Source organism: Podarcis muralis, chromosome 11 (assembly GCF_964188315.1).
Source record: "Podarcis muralis chromosome 11, rPodMur119.hap1.1, whole genome shotgun sequence".
Lineage (NCBI taxonomy): Eukaryota > Metazoa > Chordata > Lepidosauria > Squamata > Lacertidae > Podarcis > Podarcis muralis.
The window spans coordinates 43,143,433-43,159,568 of NC_135665.1; the positions used below are offsets into that span (position 1 = coordinate 43,143,433).

At 42.5% G+C, this 16,136-nt stretch overlaps 1 protein-coding gene across 2 annotated transcripts in view; it reads right to left on the reverse strand.

Annotated features, from left to right (window-relative positions):
• The window catches only part of RAB3C (RAB3C, member RAS oncogene family), a 112,154-nt gene that overhangs the window by 58,402 nt on the left and 37,616 nt on the right, over window positions 1-16,136 (reverse strand). For both annotated transcript variants that reach the window (XM_028748376.2, XM_028748375.2), the window contains exon 3: window positions 1,581-1,699. In XM_028748376.2, coding sequence (XP_028604209.1) covers window positions 1,581-1,699 — 119 coding nt within the window. The remainder of the gene's footprint in view (window positions 1-1,580; window positions 1,700-16,136) is intronic.

A 16,136-nucleotide genomic window follows, 5' to 3' on the forward strand; every position in this document is an offset into this window, starting at 1 on the left:
GTGCATGAGAGAAATATAGAAAATAAAAAAGATAAATAAAAATCTGCACAAGAGGGATATTAAATCACACTGCTTTGTCATACAATGGCATTGCAAGAAACTGAGAACATGTAATGAGGAGCCTTCTCAAATCAGAGTGCAATGGAAATTTCCCCTGATGAAGAGTCGGATTTTGCTTGAAAAGTGTTTGGCATTAAAACAGCACTTTCTAGAATAAATATGCTCTGTGAACTCTGCTTCTGACTGCTGGTATTCTGCCCTGTTGATTGAGTGTGACAACTGCATCACTGACGAGTAAAGTCAACCCTCCTTCCTTGTTTCACACTTTTCATGATAATTTCAGAAATTCAAGATTGTGGCAACTCTCCTCATTTAGGAATGATGCATTACCCAGAGTGCAAGAGTCCTGTACAGAACATAAAATTGTTCCATCCCTACCCAGAAGACTTATAAACTGGCATTAGACAGGGATGAAAGGAGAGGAAGAGATTAGGGAGAATCAGATAGGAGAGGAGCATCAGCAAGCAAGGGGAGACAGGAGAGGTTGAGATCAAAACTTTGCTGAAGAAATCAATTTTGGGAAGGTCAGTGAAGCAGAAGTGGGGGGGGGGGGTCCTCCAATTTGTATAAAACCAGTGGCCATTCCAGATATAGGAAGAAGCAGAACCATCAGACTAGAGAGGAGATTGGGAAAGGTACAAAGGTCCCTTCTGAAAATTCAGCTTCTCCAGGAAGCCTTTCAATCATCTCTCTAATGCCTGTTGTACTAAGCAGAAGCACTGTGATTGAATCCATCACATGTTCTTCCCTTGGCTACCCAGGTCTCCATTTCACTCCTCCTTCTGTTGTTTCTGAATTTCGATTTTAGATTTCAAGTCCCTTGGCGCTGCTTTCTACCTGCTCTTTGTGCATAGGTGGCGCCCTCTAAATAAATAATAACAATGACACAAGTTTTCTGTGTGGCACGCAGAAGAAAGGCAGCAATTAAAATGCAGTATAGAACAATAAAATTATTAAAACTTAAAAAATACAATTCAAACACTGCTTATTTTTTTGCTGCTACCAAAATATTCTTAACACAGTCTCTGTTCTTAATACGAATTGCGCCATCAAGGTATCTCAGGAAACCAACCTTAGAATCACACAACATTCAATGCCTGGTTATCTCAAATATCTTCAGAAGTCAAGTACTTCTTGCCAACTTCATTTGTACCCCACAGGAATTGCGAAGTAATATACTGATACATTCCCAAACATTCTTAAGCTTAATCCCATCAAACCTGGCAATTTATAATGGATTCATAATGTGACCACAGCATAGAGACGGTCACTCAAGTTGGATTGTAGTGAGTGGGGTTGAAGCTTTTAATGTGAGAACTAGAAACCTGACACTGAGGTCAACAGAAAAATGCAAAATAGTCTCAAAATCAAATTCATGATGGCAAGACAGAATTTGTTAGGAAAGCTGCATCTGTTCCTACAGACCAAGTCTCTGAGATATTTCATAATCACAACAGGAATCTGGTTGCCAAATTCACTATCCATATTTCCCATTTGTTTCTATCCCAGATTTGACTTACCAGTCTTGCACAGCGTTGAAGGATTCCTCATTGGTGATGTCATACATTAAAATGAAGCCCATTGCACCCCGATAGTAGGCTGTCGTAATTGTCCTATATCTCTCTTGACCGGCTGTGTCCTAAAACAATTAAATATAGACAGTTGTGGCTACAAGTTGTCAAAAGTCTTGTGTTTTGTTTTTTAAAAAACAGCAATCATACTTCCCGCTTAGAAGCACCATTTTGGCAAATAAGCAGTATAGAAATTATATTTTATATAAATCAGGCACCTGATTTCATAATGACAGTGAAAATTGGAGATTCAAAGAGTGGTGTGGGCCTGTTTAAAAAGGGCTTTCAAACAGCCCCACCACTGCTGTTTGAACTTCTGGTTTTCAGCAGTTCAAAGAGCCACAGTGGGAAGGAGACATGGTTTCTACTGAATGGAAACCCCCTCATTGAGCACGTGGGAGCTCACTTTAAGCTTCCAAATGTTCTTTTGAAGTCCCACTTACCTGCCCCATGTATGACCTCAGTTGTAGGGCAGTGGGTGTGGCTCCCCCAAAATGGCCTCTCTGGGCAAATGAGGAGGTTTGGCCCACAAGTTCAAGGTCTCTGCACCTCATGTCAGTTTACATATACTGTGAACAAACAGCTTTGTGAACCATATGCCTTTATATCAAACCCATTCTCCCTCCCTCCCTCCATTACTTGTGTTCACTCTCAGAAATTGTTACATGGGTATAATCAAGGAAGGAAATTCTCAGCATTACCCATAGTTCTGCAGCTCACATCAAAAAGAAAATTTTATTTCATTTCAGTTGGTTGTTGGCACAGGAAATCTTCCTGGTGGATTTTACCCATATGCACTGATCCAGAGAATGTTAACAGGGTGCTTAAGCTTCATTTATTGTGACAGTTGTTGAATAAACCTCAATTCTCTTTGGATTGTTTCCAAACACATTCAAACTCTATAATATTTTGTTTCAGGAAGGTTCGCCATGTTGGTCTGTTGCTGCAAATACCACAGTCTTGTGGCAGCTTAAAGACTAATTTAAGCACAAGTTTTATAAGCGAGAGCTATTGTGGCTTTAGTCTTTATGGTGCCACAAGACTCTCTAAAGTATTTAATATCACTAAAGATAACTTCGGTTAATAATGTGCTAATATTTCCCTGAACCATCTTTCTGCACAGTTTTTATCCCTTCTGTTGCTTTCATTATGCCTGACTTTTATGCAAATGAAAAGCATGGGATAATCCATTTCCATATTTCATTTACATTTCTTGCTGTAAAACAATGCTGGCGTTCCTCATTAAACTGCAATTTGAGCCTCTATGTAAAAACCAGTTCGTTTATCAATTCAATCTTGCTTGCTCATTGGTCCTAATTTACCCACTGATCAGATTAGCTTTAAATCCAAAATGTAATGGTCTGTCTTTTAGCCCAGAGTCACTTTCTAAGCAAAATCTAACAGAACAAGCCTGACGAATATTGATAAAAACTTGACCTATTGTTCCATGATGGTGTTACCATGGCAATCCATCTTCTTCCTGGATGAACAGGGGGAAATACATAAAGATTTTCGATGGAGCCTTTTCATTTGCTCCAGTACCAGCTAGAAATATATGAAATAGTTTCAAATATGCTTGCACTATGGTGGCTGTTTGACAGATATCCTTTAGTAATGATCCATGCACATCCAGGGTAGTAACAAACACGTATTTATAGTCAGACATAATAGTGTTTACTCAAAAGCAAGTCCCACTGTGTTCGGTGGTGATCACTTCCTTCTACAGTGGACGTTCGGGTTGCGATCGTGATCCGTGCGGGAGGCACGTTTGCAACCCACAGCGCTGCGTCTGCGCATGCGTGGGTTGCGATTCGGCGCTTCTGTACATGCGCAAAGGGTGATTTAGTGCTTCTGCACATACACGAGCATCAAAACCCGGAAGTAACCTGTTCTGGTACTTCCGGGTTCGGCACGGTGTGCAACCCGAAAACGCGCAACCTGAAGTGTCTGTAACCCGAGGTATGACTGTATATGTGCATTGGATTACGGTCCGGAAAGCCGATCCCATGAATGCTTACTTAGGAGCAAGTTGTCCAAGTTTAATAAACATCACAACCCACCTACTTTCAGCAAACAGAAACAGCACAACCAGACACTGGAGAGACCTGTCAGGAGTAAGCATGGACCAATGGTACCAAATAGTATGGGAAACAGCCTCACTAGAAAAATTAACCAATAAACTGAAACTGACACAGGGACAAATAGAAGATGCCTTCACCCAAGTATGGCTCCCCTTTATCACATACACAGCCCAACAAGAATCCACCAACAGTATACGAATCAATACGGCTAACCTGATTCAAAAACACCCACCCACGCCACTCAAACATGAAAACAAAGTTCACCACAGCCAATCACAAACAAACAACCACACCCTGGGCCAACCCCAACCTCTCTCACCACCAAAGGAACACAAGCGAATAGCAAAGAGAACCTGCACAAGCGACGCTGACACAAAACCCCACACATACATCAAGTAAAATAGAAACATCGCCACCCGACTCCACCCCACCCCTCTCTTCCCCCCTTTCCTTCCTAATGTAACACTAATGTCTCAACAAATGAAACTGATCTGTAGAAAATGTAACTTGAAAAAAGACACATTGCACTTTTCTGTAAACTAAGAAATCTTTAATAAAAAATACTTTTTTTCAAAAAAGAGTGTGAACTAGATGACCCTTGGGTCCCTTCAAACTCTATGATTCCATGAAATGTGCACAGGACTGTTGCCTTGGTGGGGCTATAAATCCACCTGATTTGCACAGGCTGCCAGATTTGAATCAGCCTGCAATTTCCATGTTTTCTCATGACATTCTCCTAAAATCAGAGCTGGAGGGGGCTGCATTCACATGGCAGTTTATTCTGTTTCCCTGACATTTCCCCATTGATTTCCATATTGTATTTGAGTGATCATGTGACATAAATGGATTTCTCAAGAAACAAGAGGATAGACGTGTATTGTGGCTACTGTTGTGTGTACATGCCGGTGGTGGGAATGTACTGGATACAGAGTGAAGGGGTGCGTGTACAGATGGGGATTCATGTGCCAATGTTCCTACATGCTAAAAGAAAGATCCACAGAGAACTAGCTTGTCCATAAGAAGGGCATCCTAAATCCCTTCTCCTGGATAAAGTACTTTCACCTGTTTTGTATGGAGGAATAGCCAATCGTGTGAACCCCCAGCAGTTGGTAGTAGTACATGTAAAATACAGGTTCATTTACTGTACTAGCCTTTAGCACCATGGTGCATCTGCTCCATGAAGTGCCTGCAAAATAAAAATAAATGAGTAGTCTTTCTTCTCTGCTCCTCCGGTCATGCCAGCAACAGCAGAAATCCAGCAAAAAAATAAATAAATAAAACACCCCAAAGACCACAAAATCCCATTATTTCAACACACAGCATGTTTTGAAGTGAAAAGCATGAGGAAAAAAATGGGTTTAATAAAGGAAATAAGATTAGCAAACGCTAGAACTGGCAGTTCTGTATTTTATATTGTTGGGTGCCAGCCCCACTCTCTGCCAAGCAATAGCGATATTCCAGGGAGTTCCAGGCACTCACCCAGAGTCTGTGCTCCTTTGGAGCACTGAAGATGCAGTGGAGACTGTCGTAGCTTTAAGAAATATGCTTTATTCACCTATTTACACCTTCAGCCTGCATGAAGGGAATCCAGATCTTACAGCAGGCTTCCTCAACCTCGGTTTGAGACTACCATTCCCACCATCCCTGACCACTGGTCCTGCTAGCTAGGCATCATGGGATTTGTAGGCCCAAAAATCCAGAGGGCCGAGGTTGAGGAAGCCTGTCTTACAGCATGGTCACCTCAAGTTGGGCTTGTTCCCCATAGCAATGCAGAACTGGAGTCCAAGGCATCTCTCCCAGCCAGCCTGCTCAATATGAATCTCTCTCTCTTTTTTTACTCCCTTCTTCTTCCCTGCACACCTTGCTAAAGACTCTCTTTTCCTGCCACTTCACACACAGTTACCATGGCAACCTTCTGTCTGCTTGGCCCTAGGCCCAAGATTCCTCTCAGATGAGCCATCAACACTGTTGGTCATGTCAATGCCTCTACCCTAGACAGGCCCTCCGGCTTGCCCTCAGGACCGTGGGTGTCTGAGGCTGTGTTTGCTGGCGTGTATGCCTGACATCACATGCGCTTGTCAGTGGGTGTGCAGTGGCCCCGGGCACATTTTTGGGAGGGGGCGCGACCAGGTGCCTCCCTCCCACAGGCTCCCTCATTGGAGCCTGGCTCCTCGTTCCTGCAGCAGCTGCGCTCTCGGATCGGGCCTGACCTGGGGTCGGAGTGGAGGAGAGGCGTCAACAGCAGGGTTGCCACCCCACTCCTGCACTGGGCTACGCACCCAAGGGAGCAGCCAGCTCCCTCACACGCAGCCTCAGCTCTGCTCAGATGGAGAGGAGAGTCGGGGTGGCGGCAGCATCATGTCGGTGCCCCTCTCCTACACCGAGCAGAGAGGAGGAGGAGGAGAGGCAGAGCCAGCTGCATTGCCACAGTGCTGCCTCGCTCCTTTACAGGGCTGTGTGCGCAAGGAAGCTGCCAGCTCCCTTGTTCCCAGCTGCAGCTCCACTCCCGGGTCAGGTCTGACCTGGGAGGGGGAGAGTAGGAGGAGAGCCACAGTAGCGTGTACGCACAGCCCCGGCACAAAAATCTTTGGGTGCCTGGCCCCTCCATGGGGAATGTTGTGGGGGCTGGAGCACCCAGGGGCCCCCGTACTAGCACCTATAATCCCAGGTGAGGCCCTGGCTTGGAAAGGAAGCATAGCTTGTCCTTTGCCATGGGGCTGCAATCTTCCCTTCAATACTCTAAATAATCAAAATCCTACCGTTTGTTAATTTCTAGGGTTTAGCTCCCATTCCTCAATATATAATGGCTTCAATTCATTGGTTCACCTTGCTTCAGTGATGCCAACTCTGGGACTATGCTGTTTTAAGTCTCAATGCCATGGGTAGGAAAAGGAGGTTGCAATTATTTTGCATACTTGACTAGTATTGCCTGTCCTTTTTGCACTCCAATGCTATTTAATCCCACTCTTTATAACACTTGTAATTTCTTCCTCTATACCAAACTATATATAAAGCTGCCAACTGGGGAATAGTCTTTCAAGCATCTTGTGAAGTGCACTCTAGTCCATGAAAGCTTTTGCCATAAAAAAACCAATGCAATTATTATTACAGAAATTCATAACCCCTTTTTAACTTGCAGTGTATTTAAAAACTCTAGAAGGACAATAGCTGCATCTTAACTCAGATATTCTCAATAATCTCCAGAATGATAACTATGGTAGGTCACATCCACACCGTGGATAAGGGGCACTCTTAGACTATTTACTGCCATGCCCCCCCACAAAACATCCTGGGAACTGTAGCTAAGGGCGCTGGGAATTATAGTGTGGCATCTGAATATAGACTGCATTTTTAATCAAGACTTATATTGGCTTATATCTTGATCAGGTTCCTAAATTAAATGGGCTTAGATTTTCAAAAGTTTCATGCCAGGCAGAAGACCAGCTGCTTAGAGAACCTTGGCAATGTTTTTCCTCCTAGACAAGGGGCCCCTTGATTTATAGCAGAAAACAATTCTCAAAGTCGTAAAAAGGGAATTACAGGCTAAGAGCGAGGACATTGACCCTACATGTTACAGAAGATAAAAAAGCAGAGATAAACATAATTAGGAATGAGTAAATAGTAAAATAATACCAATGTGCCTCCCAGTAAAATGAGCCAGATCTTCTTCCTAAGGTTAAAAGGCCAAGAGCAATGGAGAAGCATCTAGCTGGCAGAAAAAGAGCATTTTTGGGAAGTCTTTTTTAAAAGCTGTTTCTTTCTTAAACTGAGAGAGTTGAAGGGCAATAAATGTTGGAAAGAGCTAATGGGGAAAGCAGCTGGCTGAGGGGGGGGTGTAGACTGAAGAGGCTTCTTTTGAAGCTGTTTTTTACTGAGTTCCTTTTTCTACTTTACAAAGGCCTTATTCCTTTTAAGAGGCTACCTGTGTTGTGTATTAAGTATATTGGCATAGATGTAATTATGCAAAGGATTTAAGAAATGCTAGATTCTTATTTCATATAGTTGTAAGAGTTGTATTTATCCTGAAATTAAGTCAGCCACCAGCCTAGCCCCCCTGCCAGACAGGAGACGCCATCCAAGCAGTCCTGATATATAGTTGTCAGGCATTTGTTTAGAAACCTTCAAATGAAGGAGATCTTTCAATGTTGATGTGAAACTCAAGATCCTTGACATATGTTTAAGATAAAAATTTAAGATTAACCATTTGTTTTAGAAGGCAATAGGGCAAGGAGGGCAAGAGGTGAGCTGGTAATTAAGATTCCTTGTTGAGACACATGTAAGATATATTACTACTTATTTGTCATTTATAGATGTAACAATATATAGCTCTTTGTGTTCCATATAAGGACAGGAGGATATGGGTGTATCTTTTAGGATTGGTTATAGCAATCAGCCAATAGGAAATCCAACCAGGCTGATTGGACAGAGGCAGCCCAAGGAGGAGCAAAGGGGGCTGGATTAAGGGAATATAAGTGCTGGCCATAATGGCAGGAGGCAGGCCAGAGCTTGGTAACCATATACCACTGTGCCTCTCATTTATTTGTCTGACAAATAAATTATTATTTTAATTTCTCTATTGCTGCGTTGAATATTTCATTCCAGCTAAGCGTTAACCACAAGCAGGGTGCTACAATAGCTCTGTGATGGGGTCTCCTAACAGGCCTCACAGCACCTTTCACAAACTAGTTTCCAGGATTCTTTGTGGGAAGCCAGGACTGCTCAAGTGGCATAAGAGTGCTTTATAATGCATAATGTGGATGTGTGACCCTATTGTAGGAAAAATATTTAAAAGTTTCATGGCATTTTAAAGACGGACGAGTTTATTCCAGAATGGAATAAGAACTCATAGTTTCAAAAGTATATACCCTGTGGCTCATTCCACAATAAATATATTAATCTTTAGGATCACAGAATCAGAGAATTGTAGAGTTGGAAGGGACCATCTAGTCCATGGGTGTCAAACACAAGGCCCGCGGGCCGAATCTGGCCCGCCAGACCTCGTCATGTGGCCCGTGTAGCCGCCACCGGCCGCCAGCCTTCACCTTTTATTCTCGCTTTTTTTTTGACACAAGAAAGCTGCCTCTTCAGCGCATGCGCGGCAGCCTACAAGCCAGAGAACGTCTGCCCTCTAGCGGCGCGGGCCGTTCTACACAGGAAACCTCCACTTTACATGTCCTTTACATAGTCCTACAGATACAACCGGCCCTTTGAGGGTGACCAAACTGCTGATGCAGCGCCCGATGAATTTGAGTTTGACACCCCTGATCTAGTCCATGGGTAGGCAAACTAAGGTCCGGGGGCCAGATCCGGCCCAATCGCCTTTCAAATCCGGCCCATGGATGGTCCGGGAATCAGCATGTTTTTACATGAGTAGAATGTGTCCTTTTATTTAAAATGTGTCTCTGGGTTATTTGTGGGGCATAGGAATTCATTGATTTTTTTTAAAAAAAATATAGTCCGGCCCCCCACAAGGTCTGAGGGACAGTGGACTGGCCCCCTGCTGAAAAAGTTTGCTGACCCCTGATTCTAGTCCGACCCCCTTGCAATGCAGAAATCTTTTTGTCTACCATGGGGCTTGGACCCACAACCGTGAGGTCCTTATTAGACTTGAGAATAAAAATGTCATCATCTGTGAAATGTGAAGTTGGTCCTGGAAGGTCATGCTTAAAATGTTGCTTTGCTCAGTTTTAACTGTAGAATTCTCTCTTTCTCTCTCCCTCCCTCCCTCCCTCCCCGCAAAGGTTATTATGTCCTATAAGAGAGCCAACATCCAATGAGCGCACTGCTCTTGTTGTTTGGCTTTGGTGACCTCAAAAGGTTCTTGCAATTTGATGGGAGCTTCTAATATTGGCTCTTCCGCCCGCAGAACACTTGATAACCCAAAAATAGATGTGTTCCTGCCATACAGGAGGGCTGGGGTTTTATTTTCCTTCACAGATGTGCTGAATGCCTTTGGTTTTCTCGCCTGATCTCTCACCTTCTCCTCAAAGTAAGTCTGGCAGGGGCTCAGCTTCCCTTCCGTGAGGCAATTTTAGCAGCTGCTCCAGACTTTGTGTTAAGAAAATAAAATAAAAGAGGATGGGCATAATTAATGATATAATTGCATGGGGGCACCAGGAAGCAATATAATGAGGATGGCCAGGGGTATTCAGGCACAATGGTCAAGGGTGCTGATACTGTTACCTTCTCTCCCTCTGCCTAATGATACAGCCAAACCAGAATGTTGTCTAGAAATTCTTGATTTACAAAGGTCAATGGAAAGGCTCAAAGTGGATCCAAGAGACAGTCTTAACGAGGTATTATCCAATTGCTGGATCTCTCTGAAGTCAATGCCACAGCTTCTGTTAATTTCTAAAGAACTGGCATTCGGAGTGTGTGAAAATTGAGAAAGGATGAAAATTCATAATGTGATTCGACCGAATACTGAATGGGGTAAGTGGCCATGATAGCAGTCCTAAAATATCTGAAGGACTGTCATGGGGAAGATGGATCAGACTTGTTCTCTGTTGATCCAGAGGGCAGGAGGCCAGGACTAAAACAAACAGGCAGAAATTCCAATGGAGGTGCTTTGGGCTAATCATTTTGAAACACTTCCTAGTAGTAAGAACTATTCAACATGGTAAGAGCGATTAAATCATTGTTTCTCAAACTCAGGTCTCCAGCTGTTGTTGGACTACAACTCCCATCCTCCCATCCTCCCAGACCACTGGTCCTGTTAGCTAGGAATGATGGGAGTTGTAGTCCAACAGCAGCTAGAGACCCAAGTTTGAGAAACACTGCATTGAACAAACTGCCTCAGAATACAGGATGGGGAGAAAGTAGCTCAGTTTTCTTTTTAATATGAACTTCCTTAATTCATACTTCAAAACTGTGTACATGGTAACATGAGCACAAAATGTCTACTGATCTATTTATTTTAAGCTACAAATGAATGAGGAAATGAGGCAAACTGAATTTAAGAATGAATAAATGAGGAAATGGAGAAAAACTGAAATTGATAGATTCATCTATCCCAAGAGAGAAGGTGGTTGGCTGTCCTTCTCAGGAGGAACTTAACCAGAATTTGAGTGGCCATCTGTCAGGGATGCTGTTTGAATCCTGAACTGGTTTGGACTAGATAACCTCCAAGATCTCTTCCAATTTAACCCCCCTCCCCGATACTAGGTTATTTGGAGAAGCTACAAGCTCTGAAAGTATTTTTATCCAAGCCAGAAATGACACAAATGTTTGATTATATTTTTTCAGATAATTGCTAGTATAATTTGAATTTTGATGAAATGTTAGCTATGGACATGCTGACATTTTTGTCACATGCATTATATTTCAGTTATCTTAGCTGTAATGTTCCTATTTTCTGCCTCATTTTGTGAGTCAGAAAAGCAGAAAACCTCACTGAATCATTCCCTTAATTTTTTTTTGACACTGCAGCAAATATATGGAATATTAAAGAAGTTGTTAGTGTATAGTAAGCTATAAATCATTCATTCATTGGTTATTATGATTCATCCAATAATGATGCTCTGGTGGTTTAAGCAACGTGTTTTGAGAAACGAACTTGGTTTGTTAGGTACAGATATTAACTTTGGCAGAGACACCTCTTCCTCCTTAAGTCTAAGTCCTTACTATAATCAAATGATGTAGATATGACTTCTTGTGTGTTGCTGTGTCAACAGAACAATCCATTCGTCCAGATTTGCCTTACCGATCTATTCTCAAATGATTCATTGGCCTGTATGCATGTGTAATCTGTGCATCTTCCATTACTCTTCTGGCCTCAAGTATTTCACACCATGTCACCTTCAGGATCAATGAAGATGTGTACCATCATTAATGGCTGGATAGGCTGCAGTTGTGGTTTTGGCTTGTAACATAGGGACACTCTCGCGGTGCAGAAAAACAGAAATGGCGTCCATGTATAGCAGCTAGTTCTGTCCTTATACTCAAACACAAGAACAGGATGGAGCACAAGTTGCTGGAGGCTCCATTTATGTCTGAGAATGGATATGGAAGGAGGTCCAGGCAGGGTGTCAGATCAAAGCAACATTCAAAGATGGGTCTCCTTTATCTGCCTCCAACCCACTGCTACCTACTGTTGCCTTCAGTAAACTATCACTTCCAATCTGTTTCCAGGCCCAACTGAAAATGCTAGTCTCAGGTCATTTATAAAAAGGTAAAGGGACCCCTGACCATTAGGTCCAGTCGTGGCTGACTCTGGGGTTGCGGAGCTCATCTCGCTTTATTGGCCGCGGGAGCCAGCATACAGCTTCCGGATCATGTGGCCAGCATGACTAAGCCGCTTCTGGCGAAGCAGAGCAGCGCACGGAAATGCCGTTTACCTTCCCGCCGGAGCGATACCTATTTATCTACTTGCACTTTGATGTGCTTTCGAACTGCTAGGTTGGCAGGAGCAGGGACCGAGCAATGGGAGCTCACCCCATTGTGGGGATTCGAACTGCCAAACTTCTGATCGGCAAGTCCTAGGCTCTATGGTTTAACCCACAGCGCTACCTGTGTCCCACAGGTCATTTATAGTCCTAAACTAAAGAATTTCCTTTTCCCAATGTACCTATCTAGACCAAGATAATATTGTCAGAGGTTCTTCACTTGGAGCTCCCACCAAAGGAGATGCAATGGGTGGCTATCTCCTTTCTAGTGGTTGTTCTCAGTTATGGAAAATCATCTTCAAACAAGTTCACCTGACTTTTGGTCACCTGATTTGTGGTCTTTTGGGTGGCAGGTTTTTTTTAATTAAAAAAAAAAAGAATTCCAGGCTTTTGAATTATGAATGTTCAAATCCACTGAAGTTTTAGATTTGTGGCATCATTTTATTCCTGCTGCATATTTAAAATAAATGTAATTTCTGAAATAAATATTTCTCTGTTCCTTTCTACTCCCTGCTACTGAAATTTTAATGCTGAAATGTAATGCTGAACTTTGTTTACTGATTTTTATTTTTATTTTGCTTTGCAGCAATTATTGTATAATACGGTATCGTGATGCTTTATTGTTTATAAGTCTCCCAGACAACAGTGTCATCAGACAGCATAATAAATGCTGTTAAATAATGAACTAACTAAAATAAAGATCCTCCTCACTGGAGGAAGCACCGTTACAATTTTCAGAAGGGAGGAAGCAGCTAAATTCACCACACAATTCATTCAGAAATCTACTTTTAGATTATGCAAAGCTAAATCTTCATCATCCAGCAAAAGAAGATGTATTTTAAAAGCATATATTGTGGTTACATATAGTAGTAATATTCCAATTTCTTTCTTACCCTTCATTATAAGGTCCTAAGGTAAAGGTAAAGGGACCTCCGACCATTAGGTCCAGTCGTGACCAACTCTGGGGTTGTGGCGCTCATCTCGCTTTATTGGCCGAGGAAGCCGGTGTACAGCTTCCGGGTCATGTGGCCAGCATGACGAAGCCACTTCTGGCAAAGCAGAGCAGCACACGGAAACACCGTTTACCTTCCCGCCAGAGCAGTACCTATTTATCTACTTGCACCTTGACATGCTTTCGAACTGCTAGGTTGGCAGGAGCTGGGACCGAGCAATAGGAGCTCACCTGGTCGCGGGGATTTGAACTGCCGACCTTCTGATTAGCAAGCCCTAGGCTCAGTGGTTTAACCTAGGGCAGGTTAAAACCACTTAAAGTTACAATATTCACAGTTTAAAAGAAATCAGTTGCAAGATTATGGTGGGTCCTAAAAACATGTATTTTAGATGTCAAAGGCCAGGGTACAGAGACATGTCTTCAGCATAAAGCCACACAATGAAGATGCCAGAAGCATCTCTATGGGGAGGGAATCCTGCTACTCAGAGGCTGCTAGAGATAATTCCTTCTCCCGGGCTGCCACTCTCCCCTCCCAAAGTGAGGGTGGTAGAATTACCAACAGGTAGTTTGTACGGCTTAATAACAAAACCATAGGCTGCTACCAACCCCAGAAAAATAGTCACATGCGGATTGAGATCACAGATCCCATTCTACCCTCCCTAAATATCACAACTGAATGTGGGTTTTGGCACACACAGTAAGGGGAGACGCCTCCAGTGTGTCAATCGCCTTTCCTGCTCAAGTAGGAGGATGTCTCCCCCCGCCATTTTCTCATGTTCATTTGCTCACTGAAATCTCGGTGTTGACACTTCTGTATGAATGAATGTGGAACTGACAGAAACCACCATTTCATGAATGAGTAGCAGACTTCTCCAAGGCCCAAATATTTCTTTTCAGAGGGCACCGTAACTGGCAAGGTGACAAATTTTCTCTCAGGAATTCAGGTGTGCCGAGTTGGCACATGGGTCTGCCAAACTGGCATGACACCAAACAGATGTGTTTTATTGAAATACGTTGATAACATTTCCCCTTGTCTGACTACAAACATGCTTCTTTTGACAGCAAGCAGGCATATTTCTCAAGCCTAGTTTTCTCTGATAAGAGGAAAGGTTGTGCATTTACAGTACTGATGTTCTTCTTATCAGTCTAAAGCAGCAGGTGCAGCAATGGATTGTGGGATATGAATTATAAGTTTGCTATTTTTAAAAAAGGAAGCAGAAGCCTGTTAAAGGGATGTTTTGTGGTTCTCTTGCTCAGGTAATTGCATTATAACCAAACTTGTTCCTTCCGACTTTTTTTTGCACAGAAATGAGTTCTCTGGATTGTCTCCCCATTGTGAATTGTGGGGCAGATATACTTTGTGCAGTAGTTAATTCTGAAACATGTAAAGAAAATTGTGCATGGAATTGAAAAAGAGGAAAATGTGGGGGAGGGGACTAATAATGGAGAACGTTGTGCTTACATTTGGTACTGATATTAAAGACCAGGCTAGGCATTTGATGGAATGGAAGGTCTAGATCACAAATGAAAATCTGAAAAGTGGTGAGGAGAGGGTGTGATTTAGAGCAGGGCTGGCTAATCTGTGACCCTAGATGTTGCTGGATGACAATTTACATCACTCTGACCATCGGCCATGCTGGCTAGTGCAGAAGGGATATAGTTAAGGATGGGTTAACCTCACGTTCTCTCCTTTTATCATTTTTACAATCTTAAATTCAACTCTCCACATCAGACTGTGATTTAAAAAGCACACACACAACAAAACATCATTACAAATATCAGCATTTTAGTTCACATTCCTCCTCATGTACACAGCTTTGTTTGCAATTCTGCCCAATAGGCATTTTGCAAAGCAATTTCCTCTAACTTAATGCAATTGTCACTAGTATTTTTAAGTTGTAATCATTCTTCTTATTTTTATTATTGCTTGTAAGCCGCTCTGAGCCCGGCCTTGGCTGGGGAGGGCGGGGTATAAATAAAAAATTATTATTATTATTATTATTATTATTATTATTATTATTATTATTATAGTATGTGCATTTTTGTACACAATGCTTAGCTGGAGAACAGTATCACAGAATTTGGAGAATGTGAAATCTTGAAGTGCGGCTATGTGTTAGCTCAGATAGAGTTTTTGAGAATGCAATTTAAGTAGCCTCTCTTTTAAATGTGAATTGAATTGATTTTGCCCCATCCGTTGTAGTTCAGCAATATCTGGAGGGCCACAGGGTAGAGTCACCCCTGCTTTAGAAGGTAAGTGAACAGGCTAGGAGAGCTCAGCCCTTCCTCACCTGCAGCTTCTTAATTAATTCCCTTTTCTTAAGCATGTTTGCAGCAGCTGGGAGAAGAATGGGTAAGGAGAAGCAGTGGGCAGAGGATTAAGAATCCCTTCCTATCTTCATTGCTCTCAAAATCGTGACAGTGGAGACTTGGGTTCCCAGACATCAGTCTCTGCTGAAGATCTGGTTTGCAGGGAATGGCGCTGGAAATGGCATGAGGTGAAAACTGCACAAAATATGAGTAGGATATACCAGAAAGAGAAACATGGAGATGGTTCTATGAGGACATATGTTTAGAAATGGAGCTTGGAATTCAAAGCTGACACTCTTCTCATGACAGTTTTCGAAGACACCAGGCCTTGATGAGTTGAACATTTGTCTGCAGTCAACTTGTGGGTGAAATTCATCTATCTAAGGTTAGCCGTAAGCATATGCTTGTGTGTTCGGCTACAGCTTCATCCCCGAACTGGGCTTCTGTTTCCTACAAAGCTGTCCAGATGTTGTTTCTTTGGATATAATGCGTTATCTAGAAACACATTGAAGTAAAATTGCATTATCACTCCTTTGATCTTAGGGTTTTATTTTTTATTGTGTTGTGTGTTTTTTAAAGGAAGGATCATTTTGTTCATGATCTGATTATGGCATATGTTCTCTTGCTCAAGAAATTAATGTGAATTATGGACCTACTAGTCAGATTTATGAGGTAGGTCAGTTGGTTATTCAGCTTATCTCTTTGATTTAGTTTAAGGGTGAGTTACGGGACAAAGTCCTGTGTTCACAGAACGTTCAGACACATGACTGGCGGTGGG